The 16,997-nt window shown below is 52.5% G+C and overlaps 3 protein-coding genes across 5 annotated transcripts; 1 reads left to right on the top strand and 2 right to left on the bottom strand.

The window, feature by feature from the left end:
* Positions 1-78: 78 nt before the first annotated feature.
* Positions 79-6,136, bottom strand: LOC113202442 (origin recognition complex subunit 1). 2 transcript variants are annotated; one of them, XM_026416666.2, is made up of 15 exons: positions 4,789-6,136; positions 4,503-4,615; positions 4,259-4,428; positions 3,631-4,188; positions 3,364-3,483; positions 2,277-2,978; positions 2,012-2,193; positions 1,780-1,888; positions 1,526-1,696; positions 1,278-1,427; positions 1,061-1,176; positions 812-964; positions 618-742; positions 415-518; positions 79-326 (listed from the first exon to the last, which is right to left on the bottom strand). In XM_026416666.2, exons 1-15 carry the CDS (start codon positions 4,833-4,835, stop codon positions 264-266), a joined length of 2,883 nt encoding a protein of 960 aa, XP_026272451.1. In that variant the 5' UTR covers positions 4,836-6,136; the 3' UTR covers positions 79-263. The 2 variants fall into 2 exon arrangements, with proteins under 2 accessions (XP_026272451.1, XP_026272459.1); XM_026416674.2 differs by lacking the exon at positions 3,364-3,483 and having other exon boundaries at positions 4,789-6,067.
* LOC113202461 (putative inorganic phosphate cotransporter) lies at positions 6,133-10,631 on the top strand. The gene is made up of 7 exons (XM_026416700.2): positions 6,133-6,482; positions 6,575-6,893; positions 7,665-7,888; positions 8,885-9,034; positions 9,367-9,499; positions 9,609-9,856; positions 9,937-10,631. Exons 1-7 carry the CDS (start codon positions 6,255-6,257, stop codon positions 10,162-10,164), a joined length of 1,530 nt encoding a protein of 509 aa, XP_026272485.1. The 5' UTR covers positions 6,133-6,254; the 3' UTR covers positions 10,165-10,631.
* Positions 10,624-14,218, bottom strand: LOC113202495 (carbonic anhydrase 2). Of its 2 annotated transcripts, XM_026416749.2 has the most exons (6): positions 14,113-14,218; positions 13,805-13,906; positions 12,629-12,954; positions 12,440-12,545; positions 10,897-11,130; positions 10,624-10,802 (listed from the first exon to the last, which is right to left on the bottom strand). In XM_026416749.2, exons 2-6 carry the CDS (start codon positions 13,805-13,807, stop codon positions 10,698-10,700), a joined length of 774 nt encoding a protein of 257 aa, XP_026272534.1. In that variant the 5' UTR covers positions 13,808-13,906; positions 14,113-14,218; the 3' UTR covers positions 10,624-10,697. The 2 variants fall into 2 exon arrangements, with proteins under 2 accessions (XP_026272534.1, XP_052132617.1); XM_052276657.1 differs by lacking the exons at positions 12,440-12,545; positions 12,629-12,954; positions 13,805-13,906; positions 14,113-14,218 and adding an exon at positions 11,272-12,391.
* Between the last annotated feature and the right edge of the window lie 2,779 nt (positions 14,219-16,997).

Raw genomic sequence — 16,997 nt, 5'->3', positions numbered from 1 at the left:
CAGAAAAACACACACAAGAGTTTCTGGCTAAAGAAGATGTACTGATGGAAATATGAAAATAAAAAAAATACGCAGGAATATTTATACTGATTGGAAACAAATTCATTTAATGATGATTTAAAGATGTGTATCAATAAAGTCAGACAAGTAAAACATCAATTTATCTACAATTCCCACCAACATTGCACAGATAAAAAGTTCTCTGCCCCAGAAATATAGTGCAATCAAAACAGTTAATTATTAAAAATACCTACATAAAACCATCATGTTGATGAAGTTTGACTAAGTGCATAATGGATATCATCAGCATTCACATTCAGAAATATCTGCAGGAAGGATTAGCAATTTGAATTCTTTGACATTAACTTAAACTGACAGATGGTTGTAAAAGTTTTAAATCTATTTCATACTTACACTTTGATTAATGTCAGCCCTAGAATGCTCAATAAGTAGAAGTCCAGATGTACCCAATCTATTCAGTAGTGCCATGGCTTCTGATATGTTAATCACAATAGCACCTACAATTTTGAAATCACCAATTCAATTAATCTTCAATTTATTTGCAACAAGCATATACAGGTAGCTATCTGTAATGCATGCTACTTTATTTCATTTACCTGCCAGAGCACATAAAGATTGAAACTGCCTATACACAGAAATAAATGTGGCTTCCTCCACACCTGTGCGTTCATTCTCTGCCACCACAGCTTGAAGGAATAATTTCTCTAATTTACTGCATGCCCTGAAATTTGACAGGCATTAGAAACAACATTCCATGGGACTAAAAGTTAGAAGAAATAAAAGCCCTTACTTAATGGAGCAGACATTAGCTGAATTCATCATATTAGATAGCACTTTATTGATAATAGGCATGGTAACTGGACTGCCTTCTTCAACAAACTCAGAAGCTCTCCTACAAATATCAAGGGCTCTTCTAACATCACCAGAACAGGCAGCAACTTTCCTGCAAGAAAAATAAGCAGATTTTAAAACAAATGCGGTTGGCTTTTACTGAGTAGAATCAACAATTATACCACATGTCATTTCACATTTACTGTACCTTGCCACAAGCTCCACTGCATCATCATTAAAAGAGTTTGATCCTGCGATCCGAGACATTACTATTTCTTGGAGCTGCTTGTAAGAGTATGGTTGGAAAGTGAGACGAGTAAGACCCTGAAATTCAAAAGAAATTCAACTTAAGAGTCAAGTATAGGGTATGTATGGGATGGGTAAAACAAAATAGTTAATTTAATTGCAAAAAAGGATTAACTCACAAGCCTGCTTGTTACTCGTCCTTTCAAGAGTCTTTCAGGTAGATCCATTGTGTTGGCAATTGTTAACACAATAAAATGTGAATTAGCTTTACTAGGCCAATCAAACAAATTATAAATGACATCTTGACGACGATTTCTAAGCATGTCAACCTGGAGCAAACAAACATCACAAATGCACAGTTCAGATCAGAACTAGCTAATTGTACAAACTCAAGTCTGAACTGAAAAGCAAAGAAAAATGATCTTACTTCATCAACTAGCAGAACTACTGTTTTATTCTTTGATGAACCTGAACAAAATCTTTGAGCAAGAATATCCTGGGCTTGTTGCGGAGTAGACTTTTGACCAGTGAGACTCTTGAGGACCTGGACAAATACCTGACGAGGCTCTGTCATGCGCAGGCCATTCACCTCAATATACTGAAATATAAATTGATTGATAGCATGATACAGTAGCTGTCAATTTTTAGTTGGTTTTGCAATAATCTCATGCCTATAACTACCTGAAAGTCCCTCAACTTCTTTTGCTCCACCTCTCGTTTGAGAGAACGAACAACTGCATTAACTGTGGCCGTCTTACCAGTGCCAGGCACACCACTTATGTACATACACCTGCCAATCAAAAATAAACCATGGTTATCTTCAGGTAATCTCTGAAAAGGCATGATTTGTTCAACTAACATTGCTTTGTCATTTACTGATAATAAATATAGACTTCATCACCAAAGAACTTACCCGCCAGTGTTGTCTCTTATTTTATTTTCAAGGAAATGGTAAATATTTCTATACTCCGCTTCTCGACAAGGTAGAGACATGGGTACTGCTGACACATGCAAATTCTTGCGAACTTGTTCAAGACTTGACATTGGTGTGAGAGGTGCAGAAGCACGGATAGGCATCGATGGTGTATAACACCCCTACAACAATATATAGATACCAGAAGGACATTAGGTATGTGTACAGATTACAAATGGAAGTAAAGTTAGATTGGATAAATTACTTTTGATGAAGCTTCAGAAGGTGTCTTAGCCTTAGGGGTTTTTGGAGACTTAGATGGTGTTTTAGAAGATGCCTTTGGTGTTTTCTTCGGGGTTTTTCCAGTCTGATTTGGAGTTTTTGGAGCTTTTGCAGAACTGTTTTTGTCAGGAGATGAATCTAGTTCGCAGTATCTAGATGGAGTTCTCTGAGATCGAGACGTTCTGCTTCTGGCTGGAGAATCATCAGTCTTCAATTTGTGTTTTGAAGGCAAAAATTCAGGGGACAGGCAGAAATCTGAATCCTCTTGTTCCTTGTATGATTTTCGTGGAGTTCTTGTAGATGTTCTTTGTGCCCTAGGAGTCCTAGTTTTGGCTTTGTCATCTTGACTACTGGGCAAAAATATAGGATCATCTTCTACGGATATTATGTCGACATCATCTTCCTCATTTGGGACTTTTCTCCTTTTGGGTGTAAGTCGACTACTACTTGGTTTCTCAACCACTGATTTTTTATCAGTTTTCTTGGTGCTACGAGGTCGAGTTCCAGACTCAGAATCATAATTTTCAGACAGATGTACGGTGCATTTGTTCTTCCCTGCAGACTGGCGAAGTCCAGGATCAAATTCAGAATCTGAATCCAAATTTTCTGCCAGATACACATTACATTTATTCTTTCTGGTAGACCGACGAACTTTTTCAGGAGAGGGACTACTCCTTGAAGTACTCTGATCAAAAATCAAAGAAAAATATTAAATTGAAGCAACAACTATTGTTGGTATTAAAAGACAAAGGGCAAAAACGCAACAGAATCCAACTCCCAAAGCCCTCATAAAAATATACAAAAATAAAGCTGAAAATAAACAAATTGAAAAAAAAAAACACAACAACAACCAAGAACCAGTTTAAGATGCACGAACAAGAAGGGCAAACTTTACATTCTTCCATTAAGCAACAGTTAAAAATAACCAAATTTACAATAGCAGTGAGATATCATGAACCGCTAGCTGTAAAGGCTCCCAGTTGACACCAAGGCAAAAATGCTAAATCACAACAGCAACATAAACTATTACCACCAGACAACCATTAGACTTCCATAGCATATTTAGGTACCTTGCTCGGAGTAGAATCCAGCCACACTCGCCTTAGACTCAACCTTATAGGTGTAACACATCGTCCACCATTTTCAACAACTGGTTCACTTACATCCAGCAACTCCGAAACCCATGAAATCTGATGGTTAATGATTGAGGCAGTTATGCCAATTTTTAATCAGTGTTGTAGCAGCATATACTCACAACTTACTTTACATTGGAACACATAATGGAAAATTTCTCACTGAGAAGGAAGCTACATTACATTATTAGGTATATTCCTTACCTTGCTCTTGTCATCCACAGGATCCTCCTCATCCATATCATCTTTGATCTTGCAATGAAGCCTTGTCTTTGTATTGTCAAAGGATGATTTATCTTCTGTTTCACCACGGGATTGTTTAACTGGAGGACCATCAAGATCAGAGACAAGACTCCTCCTCACACGGGATACCCTCTCAGGATTTGAGGAGGATCCTGAAGGTGGTGGTGAGGTGAGGGAACTCTGGAAGGTCGAATCAGACATGCCAATGTTCTCTTTTGCATCTTCTACACCATTATTTTCTGATTCTTGAACAGTTATTCTCCTTCTAGAAACTTGCTTGGGGCTCTTCAAATCTTTAGAGGCTAACTGTTCTTTCCCTTTTGTATTTACACCTTTCTCTGACAAGACATCCATGTTTCCAGCAGCCATTCTCTTTCTGGTAGAGGCCCGTAGTGGTTGAATTTTGTTACTTTCCGACAAATGGGAACGGACTACAAAGATAGGTTTATTTGTCTGTATCTCTGATTTGCACTTTTGAATAGCAGATTCCACACTACAGTCAAAATCTCCTGGGAAAATCTGTGCAAAAATTACGTAGATTAGGATATGACAGGAGTTACACATCGAGTAGAACCACTAGAATACATACCACACACTCAGTAATGATGTCATCAACACTAAATTTGCCAATACATCCTCGATAATCAAAAACTACTTCTCTATATCTATCTAAGGTGCGATGGCCTACGTCAACATTGAGAGGAAAGAGATCAGGTCTCAAAAATAAATTGATGTGGCAAAGCTCGGTGTCATTAACCTCTGTAACAGGAATGCTTTGAATAAGGATTCCGACATTTGGGTGAACTAGTACTTCAGATGCTTGATTCACATACTGCTGTAGTATAAAATGCGTCCAATGAAACAGGTATCCAGTGACAAACTTCTGGGAGCGTCTCGATTCCTCACACACACCACAGAAAATAGAGGTGGAAAGTTGTCAGTCCAGCTGTCATACATAACAGGGAAACATTTAGGAGGTTAAGTGCGCACAATGTTGAAATCAAAGACAACTGCCTTTTAGTACTGAGAGAAAAACGTGGAAAATAAAATAAAAAAGCAAATAATTTTGCTACGTTATTGAAAAAGTAAAGAATCAAGGTGGGGAAAATAATAAGCTACCTGTCTTTAGACTCAGAGAGGTTGGACGATCTGCTACTCTCACTCATACTTGCAATACACAAGCCACGTCATTGTTGTTAATTATAATCTCTGCATGAAACTGTTGACAAGATACGCATGTGGACACACAAGAAGTGCATCAGACAAGGAAAACCTGAGGAAAACAAATATCGCCAAGCAGAACCCCCACCGGGTGTTGAAATTGGCCCTTGTGTGGAGAGCGATTCGCGCGCTTACATCTATCCTCCAGTCTTACCACTTGAAGAAACATCCCCGCTCCGGTGTTTCCGTACCGTGTTCTTCTTGTTGCTGACGTTTAATCGACTGGAGGCTTAAAAAAATGATAGAGGATTTTTTCTCAAAAAGAATTTGGTTCAGATACTGAACTTTTCATATCAACCTCATAAAACAGTTTCTGCTTAGAGATATTTTATATGTGCAGTTGATACGGCTTTGTGTTTTTGTCGGGATGTGTAACCTGAAGTATGTAGGTTGGTTAAAATCCACTTTTAAATCTTTTCACGAACTTCATAACTCATACACATGCAAACATTTCTTACTACTTTAATTTAGGAAATATCGATAAATGTTGATTGTATGCGTTAAATGCTATGTTACGTGAAAATTGATTCAATGAGAGTGTTGGCATTTCACACTCCATTGCGGCATTCCGAGCTCAGTTTGAACCAAGTCGGGTGACTGTCACATTTAGTCCATTTAGTCCTAATGCTGCAAACTTAAGAAATTTGACGCTATAATCATCTATTTTCATGATGGTAAGGCGCAGAGCAGAAATCTTTTCAACACGGCCAACATACAGATAGAGATAGACCTTTTCGCCCACTACTGCCGCAAGTGAAATTTTATACTTGAGATTGCATAGTAGTATTGTGATAAGCCGTACTTACAAAATATTTCTTCAATCCACAGGAATCTTCGGAAATTTTCCCATGGACAAAGGTTTTCCCTTTTTGAAAATTTGCCCAAATTTCAATGTTTGTAGCATGAAGATCTGCAATGTTGCCAAATTGTGGGCGAAAAGGTCTGTGATTGCGGAAGCCGACTAGACAGAAATGACGAGAGCACTTGTCAGGTCGAGTCCAGCAGCACTCTACAAAATTAGAGATGAGCAGCTTCCCTTTCTCCGAAACCTTTCGATAATCTCCGAGTCACGAGGCGACATCCTATACGCATCAAATTTCCACGAGCATAATTGCTAAATCACACCTTTCGTCCCCACACGTCAATCAGTGCTCAACTACTCGCTTCGTCACGCCGCACGAGGATACCCCCTGCAATGACAATCGCCTCTGGTGAGCGCTATCTCAAGTGTCACACATAAGCGGGCGACCGGTCGCAGCCGCCAGTAGTCTGCCTCTGCCCCGGCCAGGTCCTGGCCAGACCCCTCGCCCACGGCACCCACGCCTCGCACCCTGCTTGCACCCCCGGGACACCCGACTCGAGCCATGACGGCCATCAACCTGAGCAGGAGCTGCAGCGACGCCGAGCGCCCGCCCGCCGGCGTGGCCGCCACGAGCGTCTCCGCCGAGGCCCTGCTGTCGCTGTCGCCGTCCTCGCTGCCGACCTTCGGCGTCCGCCACGTCCAGGCCCTCATGTCCTTCCTGTCCTTCGTGCAGGCCTACGTGTTCGTCTCGTGCATCTCGGTGGCCATCGTGGCCATGAAGGACGACCCGGTAAGTGTCCGGGGTGAGGGAGCGGCTCGGCGGCCCGTTCGGGGGCGCCCGATAGCAACAACGACCCTGCTGACCGTGACGGTGTTGCGCAGGACCTCGGGTGGAATGACTCGGAGCAGAGCATCGTGCTGTCGGCCTTCCTGTGGGGCTTCTGCCTGTCCCCGATGCTGGGGGGACAGCTCGCGCGGAGGTTCGGCGCCAAGGCCGTGCTGGGCGTGTCCCTGATGCTGTCCAGCGTGGGCTCGCTGCTGCTCCCCGCCGCGGCCACGCTGGGCGGCTGGCAGTACGCCTGCGCGGTGCGCGTGGCGCAGGGGCTGTTCCAGGGGGTGCTGGCCCCGGCCACGCACGCGCTGCTCGCCAAGTGGGTCCCGCCGCTGGAGCGCTCCAGGCTGGGCTCCTTCGTCTACGGGGGTGAGTACCAGACACGGCTGACTGACCGCTTCAGAAATGTGAAATTCGCAAGGCTGGGCTAGAGGCACGGGAGGGAAGGCCACCTCTTCTACACGAGTCGTAGTCCCGTGCAGCTCGCAGACGTGTGGGTGCGGGCGACTTTTCCTGCCAACACCACGCACCGAGCTGGTAGAAACCCGCCCACGCGCTAGGGAGCGGGACAGTATGTAGTAGTTAGCGGCCTCCGGCCAGTAGTCGCCGGCCTCGACGACCCTCTCCGCCCACCCCTCCTCGGGCTTAAGGCCTCAAAGAAGGTCCTACTGCGCTTCAACCCTGCGCTTTTAGCCAGACTCCCATTCCATTCCCACTACAGGCGGCAGCCTGAAAGCTTAGCACTACTACTCGGCAATCAGAGGCGCGGTTTCCACATCGACTTATGATGTCGAGTCGAGTGTTTGTTTCTTTCGCAAGACACTAACAAACACCAGTGAGGATTATTGGGTCTGGGTGAAGGAGTCCCTCAATAACAAATCGCAGAAACTCTCTCTCTCTCTCTGCTACCGTGCGCCCCTCCCGCCTCCTACTCCACTCCCCGCTCTTATCGGTCAAGGTGCCTTGAACTCTCTCGAGCAGTCAAAATTGCGCGCGCCCGCCCGCGCGCCGACCCGGCCCGGGCCCTGCTCAACCAAACAAACGGAATTCCGAATTAAGTTAAACGACCCCCCTAATTACAACCCCTTGGCGGTCCCCTGCTTGTGTGACGCGACGGTGATGGGGCGGTTCTCTGTCCAGGCGCGCAGTTCGGCACGGTGCTCGGCCTGCTGTGCACGGGGCTGCTGTCGGGGTCGCCGTGGGGCTGGCCCTCCGTGTTCTACGTGGCGGGCTCCACGGGGCTGCTGTGGTGCCTCTCCTGGTACCTGCTCGGCGCCGACGGCCCCGCCGTGCACCACAGCATCCAGGAGCCGGAGCGCCTCTTCATCGAGAAGCACACGGCCGCCAGCAGCAGCGCCACCAAGGTGAGCGTCAGCGTCAACATGGCGTCCGCGGCACCCGGGCAATGATCACTCCGCAAAGTTCGCGCAAACAGCGACGCGGCGACCCGCTTCCCAGCTTTACGCCGCCAGAGTTCTCTGGCCGCACCGCGAGCAAGCAAAAGCCCTCGCGCATAGCAGCACCACTCTGTCAAGTGCGCGCGAACGGCGGTGACGCGACGAACTCGGTGGGCGGCCGCGGCGACCCGCCTCCATTCGGGATCCGTCGGGGATCGTCCAGAAAGTGCGTCCGCTTTTTCAGATTCAATCGGCAAACTCACTTGAGGTCAGCGCCTGCGAGAGTCACGGTAGGCCAGCCTGCAGCACACGCCTGCACTGCAGGCGAGGTGTTGCCTACCTATCAGGCGCTCTAAGAGCTGACAGGAGGCTAGGTTCGTAACGGCGAATGGCGGGCCGTACTTTCTGGCAGATCCCTTCCTTACGCCGTCAGAGTTCTCTGGCCGTGCCGCGAGTAAGCAAAAGCCCTTGCGCATAGCAGCGTCACTCTGTCAAGTTCGCGCGAACTGCGGCGACGCGGGCGCGGGCGACCGGCGGCTCCCGTACTACGCCGTCAAGAGTTCCGCGGCCATAGCCAAAGCCCTCGCGCGTATCAACACACCGCCCGGCTGTGCGCCGCCGAGCTCTGGCGCGCAGCGCAATACCGCCTGATGTGACTACATATACTCGAGCGACGTTACGACAATGTTATCACTGCACTTTCTCGAGGAGCCGCCCGCGTTGTCTAGTCCAGCCCCGCCGATAAGGGGGCACGTGCCGCGGCGTCCTTGGCGGTGGCGGCGGTGTACCTTGAGACAGGTCGGACTTTAGGCTTAGGCCCTCCCCGCAGTGATTTGGCGCGATTCGCGAATGCGTGCGATGACGGCCGTATCAACAGCGGGGCAGCTGGCCGGTTATATGGCGCCCGCCAGAGCCGATAGTGCTGCTCGCTAATCTGTTTCCGTCTGTTCCCTTGCCCGGCAGGTGGTGTCCACGCCCTGGAGGAGAATCCTCACCTCGCTGCCCGTCTGGGGGCTGACGGCCGCGCACTGCGGGCAGATGGTCGGCTACTGGACCCTGCTCACCTCGCTGCCCAACTACATGAAGAACGTGCAGGGTTACGCTATCGCGGATGTGAGTAACCCCGGCCACCCCTTTCTCTCCCCGTCCCGTGCGCTCCGACCGGGCCACAAGATTATGGGGTCGTTCCAATACTACGTGACCCTTAGAGCGGGGTACAAATATTACGGATTATGGGACTCCGAAAGAACCAGGATCGTCGATGAAGCCCGAACTACCCATAATATCTGTACCTCAGGGTACAAATACCACGAGGTCTCTATGGACTCCAATGATGTTCATTATCGTTTTGAGACCCTATAATATTTTTGCGACCCCTTAAAAGTCACGTCGTACATTGGAACGACCCCTATGCGATGATGACTGACACCCATCATCCCCCGCAGAACGGCACGGTGTCGGCGCTGCCTTACTTCGCCATGTGGCTCGCCGCGCTGCCCATGTCGTACGTGTCGGACGCGCTCATCAAGGCCGGCTTCCTGAGCACCACCGCCATGCGCAAGATCGCCAACACCATCGGTGAGCAAAGCTGAGCGGAGCTAAAGCGAAGCGCGCCGGGCGACGGCAGCGGCGCGCCGCGGAGGTAGGCCACCCATCCGGCGCGACTAACGCCCTGCTCTGCCTGCAGCCCAGTGGGGAGGCGCCGTCACGCTCGCCGTGATCGGCACGGGCGTGGCCGACCAGTCGCCCTTCCTGACGGTGCTGCTGCTGACGGTGTCCATGACGCTGCTGGCCGCCATGTACCTCGGCTTCCAGATCAACCACCTCGACCTGTCTCCCAACCACGCGCCCGCGCTCATGGGCTTCACCAACCTGTGGGCCAACCTGCTCTCCGTACTGGGGCCCATCGTCACCCCGCTCATCGTCACCGAACCGGTGAGTCCCGCACAGACCGACACACCCGACACCCCCACTATTTTGTTCCACCCCCACTCATCTTTCACACTCCGTTCCAGACGAACGCCTCGCAGTGGCACATCGTGTTCCTGGGGGCCGCGGGCGTGTTCGTGGTGGCCAACGCCCTCTTCCTGCTCATCGGCACGGCCGAGGAGCAGCCCTGGAACGAGCTGGGGCTGGAGCCGCTCGTCCCCGTCAGCCGCCTGCCCGCGCTCGCCACCATCTCGCTCGCGGCCGGCGAGCTGGTCGCCGCAGACAAGGACGCCAAACTCAAAGACATCAGCTGAGACCGCTCGTAAACCGCCGACGAGTAGCATCGCGAACCTCATTGCGGGAGTCCCAAGGTCCGCGTCGCGTCCCACCGCCGGGAAGGCGGGAGCGGGTTCGGCCGGGTCCGCCTGGCGCCGCCGCGGAGCCCGCGGAGCGCTCCAGATCTGCGCCGTTAGGGCGGACGGTCACGAGATATCGCACTACTTGGCGAGTCTGTGCTGCACGGCCAAGCCTTATTCCCTCGCCGCCGCGGCCCCCGCCGAGCGGCTCAATCATGATCTTAGCTCGTCCCGACTGTGATAGGTCCAAGTTCCCCACAGATCGACTCCGGTCCTTCTCAGGCTGTGCGTTATTATGTGTGTGTGTGTGTGTTCTAGTCGCTAGTGTTAAGAACTCTAATCGTATGGTGTGTAAGTCTGCTCGTAGTGATGTTATTTTTGCTGTGGTTTCACTGCTGATAATAAAAGAATATCACGTTGTTGTTTTTTTAAAAGAATAACAAGTCGATTTATTGTCGATCAGGTACGGTTTCGGGAGCGCGTGCGTAGAATTACGCGACGTACCTCACCTCGACACCGTCGGCGTTCTGGAGCTGGCGGAAGTTGGTGGTCAACTGCTCGCTCTCGTGGTTCTCAATAGCCCTGAAGGGAGCGATCTGGAAGACAAACGCCAGTTGTTCATTCCCATTTTTGGCAACACTTTTAACTTGGCGGAAGAAAATAAAAAGAATTACACGAGGGTGTACCAACCTGAGCCTTGCCGATGGGGATGGGGTTCTCGTACACGATCCACAGGACGTTCTCGGAGTAGGGGGAGGTGGTGAGGGAGCCGTCGTAGGTGTAGTAGCCGGACGCCTCCAGGTAGGGGACAACCCAGGCCAAGAGGTCGGCGTTAACCTCAACCTTCTCGGAGTCCTCAGCAACGATCTTGGGGATGGCGTTGACGAGCTTCTGGAAGTCGGGGTTCCTGTAGTTGTCAATGCCCTGGGGACAAAAGAAAGTGTGAATAGAGAGGAAAGCGAGGTGAGGTTGGTTGAAGCGATCCACCCCTTTGCGCAGAAACACCCCCACCTTCCGCATCATGCCGTGCTGTCACCCGAGCAGCGCACCCTCGCACCAACTCACCGTGGGGAACAGTCTAGACCTTATCCTGGCGTTTATGTCGGGCAGGTACTGAGACAAGAGGGAGCTAACCCGCAGCCAGGTGGGCTCCCCGGCACTGCACAGCAGCTGCAGCCAGGGCGGGCGGCGGCGCCCCGGGCGCTCCGTGCTGGCCGGCAGCAGCGGCAGGGGTCCCAGGAGGCTCGGGCGGTCCCCGTGGCCTAGCTTCTTCCGGTGGCCCCGGTGCGCCCTGTGGCCCCGGTGGCCCAGGAGGAAGTCAAGGAGACCCGAGCGCCCCTGCAGCAAACCCGGGGATGCCGAGGAGCTATCCGTGGCCCGCGTTTCCCGGGGTGCCTCAGTGCTCAGTGTCGTCAGATTGCCACTGGACACCTCAGTACCTCGAGACGGGCGGTTGCCAGAAGGCGTCTCGGTTTTAGGGGTATTGCGGGACGCCAGGACAGCAAGGTACGCTGGAGTACCCGTAGACGCCTGGCTGTCGCGCGTCGTCAGGTTGCCAAAGGACGCTTGTGTGCCGAGGGTGCCGAGGACGTCGAAGGACGCCGGAGTACTCCGTGGACTCCGTGCTTTTGGGCTGCCTCGGGGCACCTGTCCCTTCGTGTTGCGAACGGTGCGGGGCGCCGGGGTGTCGCGAGACTTCGTGCTGCTTTGAGATGTCGGGGCTTTAGTGCCCCTCACCGGAAAAATGTCTTTGGACGCCACTGTACCGCGGGTGGTCCAGTTGGATCGGGTCGCTTCCATGCTAAGAGTTCTGCGGCCACCACGAGACACCGGACTACTCCGGGGCGTCTGGTAACTTCGAGACACCCGAGCTTTGGTGCCCGGCGCCGTTAGGTTGCCGCTGGCCGGCCCAACACTCTGTGTCGTCGCCAGGCCCTCGGCGGTGCTGCGGGCGCCGCGGAAGGCCAGCGCGATGCTCGGGAGGGCCGAGTTCCCCCACGGCAGCCCCGTGAAGTCGCCGGGGTCGCGGGACACCACGTCGCCCAGGGGAGGCCGGAGGCCTGGGATCACGGGGCCTCCGGAGCAAAGCAACCGCCGCCTCCTGCTCGCCGTCAGGGGGCAGTCGGCGCACTGCGGACAGAACCAGACTAAGCCCACAAGCGAGCGGGCACGGCGCACCCCCAGCAGTATGTACAAGGCAAGCGAAGCGCGGGCAATAAGTAAGTCCACTCACCTCGATAAAGAAGCCGATGACGGCCAGACCGTCGGCCTTGGTGGAGGCCTCAGAGTAGCTGGCGTATTTGCTGTTCCAGTGAACGAGGTGCACCTCCATGGAAGAGCTGCGTTGGGGTGAGAGGGTACATGTGAGAGAGGGGCCGTCATAGGACCAGGAAGGCACTTGAGTACATGTCGGGCGACTCACGGGTTGCCGTTGAGGTAGTGCTCGCTGCCGACGCCGTCGCTGGCGCCCCAGTGGAAGTGCACCTGCTCGAGCACGAAGGTCCTGGGCAGGGGACCGCCCTTCACCTTGGGGTTGTACAGCCAGTTCTTGAGGGTGATCTGGCAGCCGTGGCCGGTGTTGGCGAGGTAGTAGCTGCTCTGGGAGGAGCGGTAATGCTTGAAGGACAGCGCGGGCAGCTCGGCGTCGACGGCCTCGCTGCTCTTGATGTTGATGGGGGACTGGGTGTTGGCCAGCACGCACGCGGCGGCGGCCACCAGCAGAGCGGCGACGGAGAGGAAGCGGGACGCCTGGAGAATAGGCATGGCTCAACACAAACAAAACACACAGCCAACAACACAGCACAACAAAGTGATCGGTATAGAGATAAAGAGGAGACCGGAAGAATGGCAAACTAATGCCGCAAATTTTTGTGGCGAGGCGCTCAGAAACAATCCCTGATAATTTTTGGCTTATCTGACTCAGAACGTGCGCAAATACGCAAGGCGCACAAAATGGGCAATGGGCATGACGCTATTAGTAGTATAGGTTACCCCTAGTGACCCGCCGCCATCTTGGTTACTCCTAGTGACCTCTACCCCCCCAGTGACCACCCTCCGCCATCTTGGTTCCCCGTAGTGACCCCTGCCCCGAGTCACCCCACCCCAAGTCACCCACCGCCATCTTGGAGGACACCCCCGGGTCACCCCCAGGTTATGCGGGCACTCGTAAGGGGTGCTAGCTAACCCCGAACCTAAGTCGGAGACCGCTGCCGTCACCGAGGCCGCAGGGGTCACTAGGGGGAACCAAGATGGCGGAGGGTGGTCACTGGGGGGTAGAGGTCACTAGGGGTAACCAAGATGGCGGCGGGTCACTAGGGGTAACCTATACTACTGCTATTGCCTCTCCAAAAGACTAGCGATTGCCAAAGATTGCGGTGAGATTGCAATAGCCGTGTATCATCTGCTAACGTAAGAATGTTTACAGACAACATACTACTCTGCGTTCTCTTTGCGCTTTCTTCCTTGTGTCTCATTGGTAACAACTTGGTTCGTTTCAAATCACTGCGCGGACCTGATAGCGCACGTCGGAGTCGGAATTCCGACTACTTTAAGATAGTTGCAGGCCACGGGCACGGCTCTGGCCGTGACTAGTACGTACCATGGTGTTTCACCTCTGGTTAGGCAGTCTTGAACCTGAAGTGCCAGGACCGGCGCAGCTTTGCCAATTTAAAGCATGTGGAGCCGTTCACGCTTCACCGGGCTGCGAAAACAAAATTAGCGATAAGGCGATGGGTATGCCCGCGCACTATTTGCTCGAGCTTGGCACGGCCAGACTGCACCGGCCGACGTCACGAGCAAACGCCGAACACATTTCGTACTAGGAAGAGGCGATTCCCGTGATTTGGCGAGCCCTCTTTGACCAGATGGGGTGAAAGGCCCAGCCAGCCCGGCGCAGCGCTCACTCACGGATGTCATGCCGTCCCGATCGGAGCTCTGAGCGCGAGGACTCTCGTGCGTGCGGCATTGGTGCGAGTGAGGGAATCTGTCACAAAACTGAGCTACCGTTTGTCTGCTGCCGTTTGGCGCTGCCGGACCTTAAATGCCGGCCGGGGCCGCCACCTGTGTTTGCGCGCCATACACTTAGGCGCCCTAGTTCCTAGTTCAGCTGGTTTCTCGGGGCGGCTGCACTGCCTCACACTCGCACGCCGCACACTAACCAGGGAACCTTTTCAGGTGTATAAATCTCCGATTTCGTTGAAACTTGAAAAATTTGAAGGTTATTTATGTAGAAATCGGATGGCACTTAAAATTTTCCTAAACCTCACAATAAGTTTTCTCCTATATAGGGTAGGAGTAGAGTGTTAAAAATAGATAGTTTTAATAAAATGTAAAGCAGTGTTCTTAAGGGTAGTTCGTCATAGTAGTGCTCTTTCCACCAAAATTTTGTCCGTTTTGCTCTATTTTGAGCTGTTAAGGCTTAATTTAACCCCTAGTAAATGTTCAGTTTAGGAAAATTTTCAAATGCCATCCGACTTCTAGGATAACCTTTAAATTTTACGAGTTCCAACGAGAAATCGGAGATTTACACCTGAAAAGGTTCCCTTGTAAGATCAGCTGTCCTAGGCGGCGCGCGCTGCCTGACTTTAGCGCACATAGTCCGTATTCCGCAATTCACACTTCTTATTCTGGACGACTCGCATGAGCGATTTTCTTCCCAAGTGCCTGCTGCTGGCCTCACCTCGCCTCGCGGCCTTTAGTACCACCCCACACCCGCCCAGAGGCTGCTTCCCATAACAGGATCGCCAATATCGCTCGTGCGACGTCCTTTTGGACACGTCGAGAGATAGCTCTCTATAGGCACGGCCACGCGGGGTATGGGGGAAGGGCGAGTCTAGTAGAAGAGCACACATTCACTGCGGGCGGGGGGCGGGAGGGGCGGGGCGGGAGAAAAGACAAACCCGCACGAGTGACACGGTGAAAATAAAAAGCGCTCGAGGGTCGAGGACGGCTTCATCGAGAGTCATTGACGGGGGAATGCTTTCCCCTCGGAGGAGATAACGCCCAGCTGAATGCTGAATGGCGGCACCGGAGGCGCGCGACGAGCGGCCGTCAATGGTGCGGGTAAATGGAGCGACTAAACTGCCTGCTTGTTGGGCTACAAAAGGCTTGTCGCATTGCCCCCCCTTCCCCCTCCCCCGTCTGTATCTCCACGCCCTGCTGCTCGCAGGACCCGTGAGGACTTCGACACTAAGCGGAAAATATTGCCTGGTGTATGTGGGTTGCGTGTGACTACTGACATGTGGGTGACTGAATCCTCGCGGGACCTTGAAATCCCCCCCCCCTTCCCCAATGTCCGGCGGGTGGCGCGGGGGCTGCAAGTGCATTAGACAACAATGGGCCAGGCGCCAACAATGCCTCCAGCCGGTGCAACACCTCGGGATGCCCAGCAGCAGCCCGCCGAGTCGAGCTGGACCACCGCCTCCTCCCCCTCCTATCTCTCTCTCCTTCTCACTCACTCTCTCCGTGTCGCACACACACACACACGCCTGTGGGCGACTGATGACAAGTTGTGTCTCACCAATAAACGCAAGAGACTTTCTGTTCCAGACTCAGCCAGTAGTTTCTCTCTGGGAGCGAAATCAAGTGGCTTTTCAGAAAACCAACGAAAATATCGTTGGAACAAAGAATTTGCTTTAGCTAACAATGAAATTTGTAAGGTTGTAGAAATCGCAAATAAAGTATCTTTCTCGTTAAAGTAGCGATTTTCTGCATGAAATGCTTCGTTTGTCATTCTACAGGACAATAGGTAGTTCAAAACACACCATCATAACTGGATAAACAGTGACGGGCAAATACACCTCGACTCATTTAAGAATTTTTGTCCGTGCTCTCAGTGACACCGTGCTTAGAAAGGAAAACCGCATTGTTCCGGGTGGAGGAGGGCGTCGTCCTTTGCCACTCGGGGCCCTGCTGCTTGACAAAAACAACACACTACACGAGCTGCGTTTACCAGTGGAGGGGCCTTCTTCTTGTCGCGGTTCTTCGCTATACTTTGCGGTGCTTTGCTGTACGTCGCGGTGCTTCGCCACGCCGCGCCACGCCACTATCGGACTTTCGCTCTCGCACACATGCAGTCGTGGCCGCCGCGGGCCTCGGTGCGGTGCAGCCGCGGCGCGCCCGCCCGGCGCCGCCCCCCGTCCCCGCGAGGAGGACGCCGACGACGACATCCGCGTGCCGCGCGACGCATTGTCGGGGACGCCGACGATACGGTCTGGGAACAGAGACTATCATCGCGATCGGTTCGTAATCGACACCTGCAAAAGTGTGCGCTGCTCGTCGTGTGAGCGATATAGCGAGGGACTTCATCCCGCCAATGAGTTGTAAGTTGTCGTTGTAAAATTCGTATTTGCCGCCAAGTTGTCGCTATAATAAAAAGTATGTTCGCCGCCAAGTTATCTTCGGAAAGCCTTTGTCGAAGTGTGAGAGTTCCCACGTGTCCCCTGCGTCCACCGGCGGCGTGCTGGTCGGCGCGCCGGCCGAGGCACCTGCTCTCTCCCCCGGCGGCCGGCGGCGCCGCGCGCACCTCCGAAATTCGGAGTCCGAATACGTCGTAATTATGAGGTCGGCGGCGACCTGGCGGACCTATTCCGTTTTAAGTCTCATTTTCTCCATTTCCTCCTCTAATCGCTCTATTCCCCGCCGCGCGACGGGTGGACGGGTGTGGGCCGCGGCGCGGTGTCGCCGCCGCCCAGCTTCCATGAGACGCGGGAGGATATAAGAGTTTGTGGCTTGCGGTGCACCGCGCCGTGTGGGGGCGTGGTGGGGCGTGGCGGGGCGTGGCGGGGCGTGGC

The sequence above is a fragment of the Frankliniella occidentalis genome, unplaced genomic scaffold, assembly GCF_000697945.3.
Source record: "Frankliniella occidentalis isolate FOCC.00 unplaced genomic scaffold, Focc_3.1 Scaffold3863, whole genome shotgun sequence".
Lineage (NCBI taxonomy): Eukaryota > Metazoa > Arthropoda > Insecta > Thysanoptera > Thripidae > Frankliniella > Frankliniella occidentalis.
This window is presented reverse-complemented; position numbering and strand designations above follow the sequence as displayed.

Bases quoted from the DNA above. Each gene is read 5' to 3' on its own strand.
- LOC113202442 (XM_026416666.2), bottom strand. From the start codon at position 4,835: ATGAGTGAGAGTAGCAGATCGTCCAACCTCTCTGAGTCTAAAGACAG. The intron at 4,189-4,258 runs GTATGTATTCTA...ATTTTTGCACAG, and splicing joins ACATCATTACTGAGTGTGTG to ATTTTCCCAGGAGATTTTGA. The intron at 1,177-1,277 runs GTGAGTTAATCC...TTTGAATTTCAG, and splicing joins GACGAGTAACAAGCAGGCTT to GGTCTTACTCGTCTCACTTT.
- LOC113202461 (XM_026416700.2), top strand. From the start codon at position 6,255: ATGACGGCCATCAACCTGAGCAGGAGCTGCAGCGACGCCGAGCGCCCG. The intron at 7,889-8,884 runs GTGAGCGTCAGC...CTTGCCCGGCAG, and splicing joins CCAGCAGCAGCGCCACCAAG to GTGGTGTCCACGCCCTGGAG. The intron at 9,857-9,936 runs GTGAGTCCCGCA...ACTCCGTTCCAG, and splicing joins CGCTCATCGTCACCGAACCG to ACGAACGCCTCGCAGTGGCA.
- LOC113202495 (XM_052276657.1), bottom strand. From the start codon at position 12,006: ATGGAAGCGACCCGATCCAACTGGACCACCCGCGGTACAGTGGCGTCC. The intron at 11,131-11,271 runs GTGAGTTGGTGC...TTTTGTCCCCAG, and splicing joins GGTCTAGACTGTTCCCCACG to GGCATTGACAACTACAGGAA. The intron at 10,803-10,896 runs GTTGGTACACCC...TTTGTCTTCCAG, and splicing joins TCCCCATCGGCAAGGCTCAG to ATCGCTCCCTTCAGGGCTAT.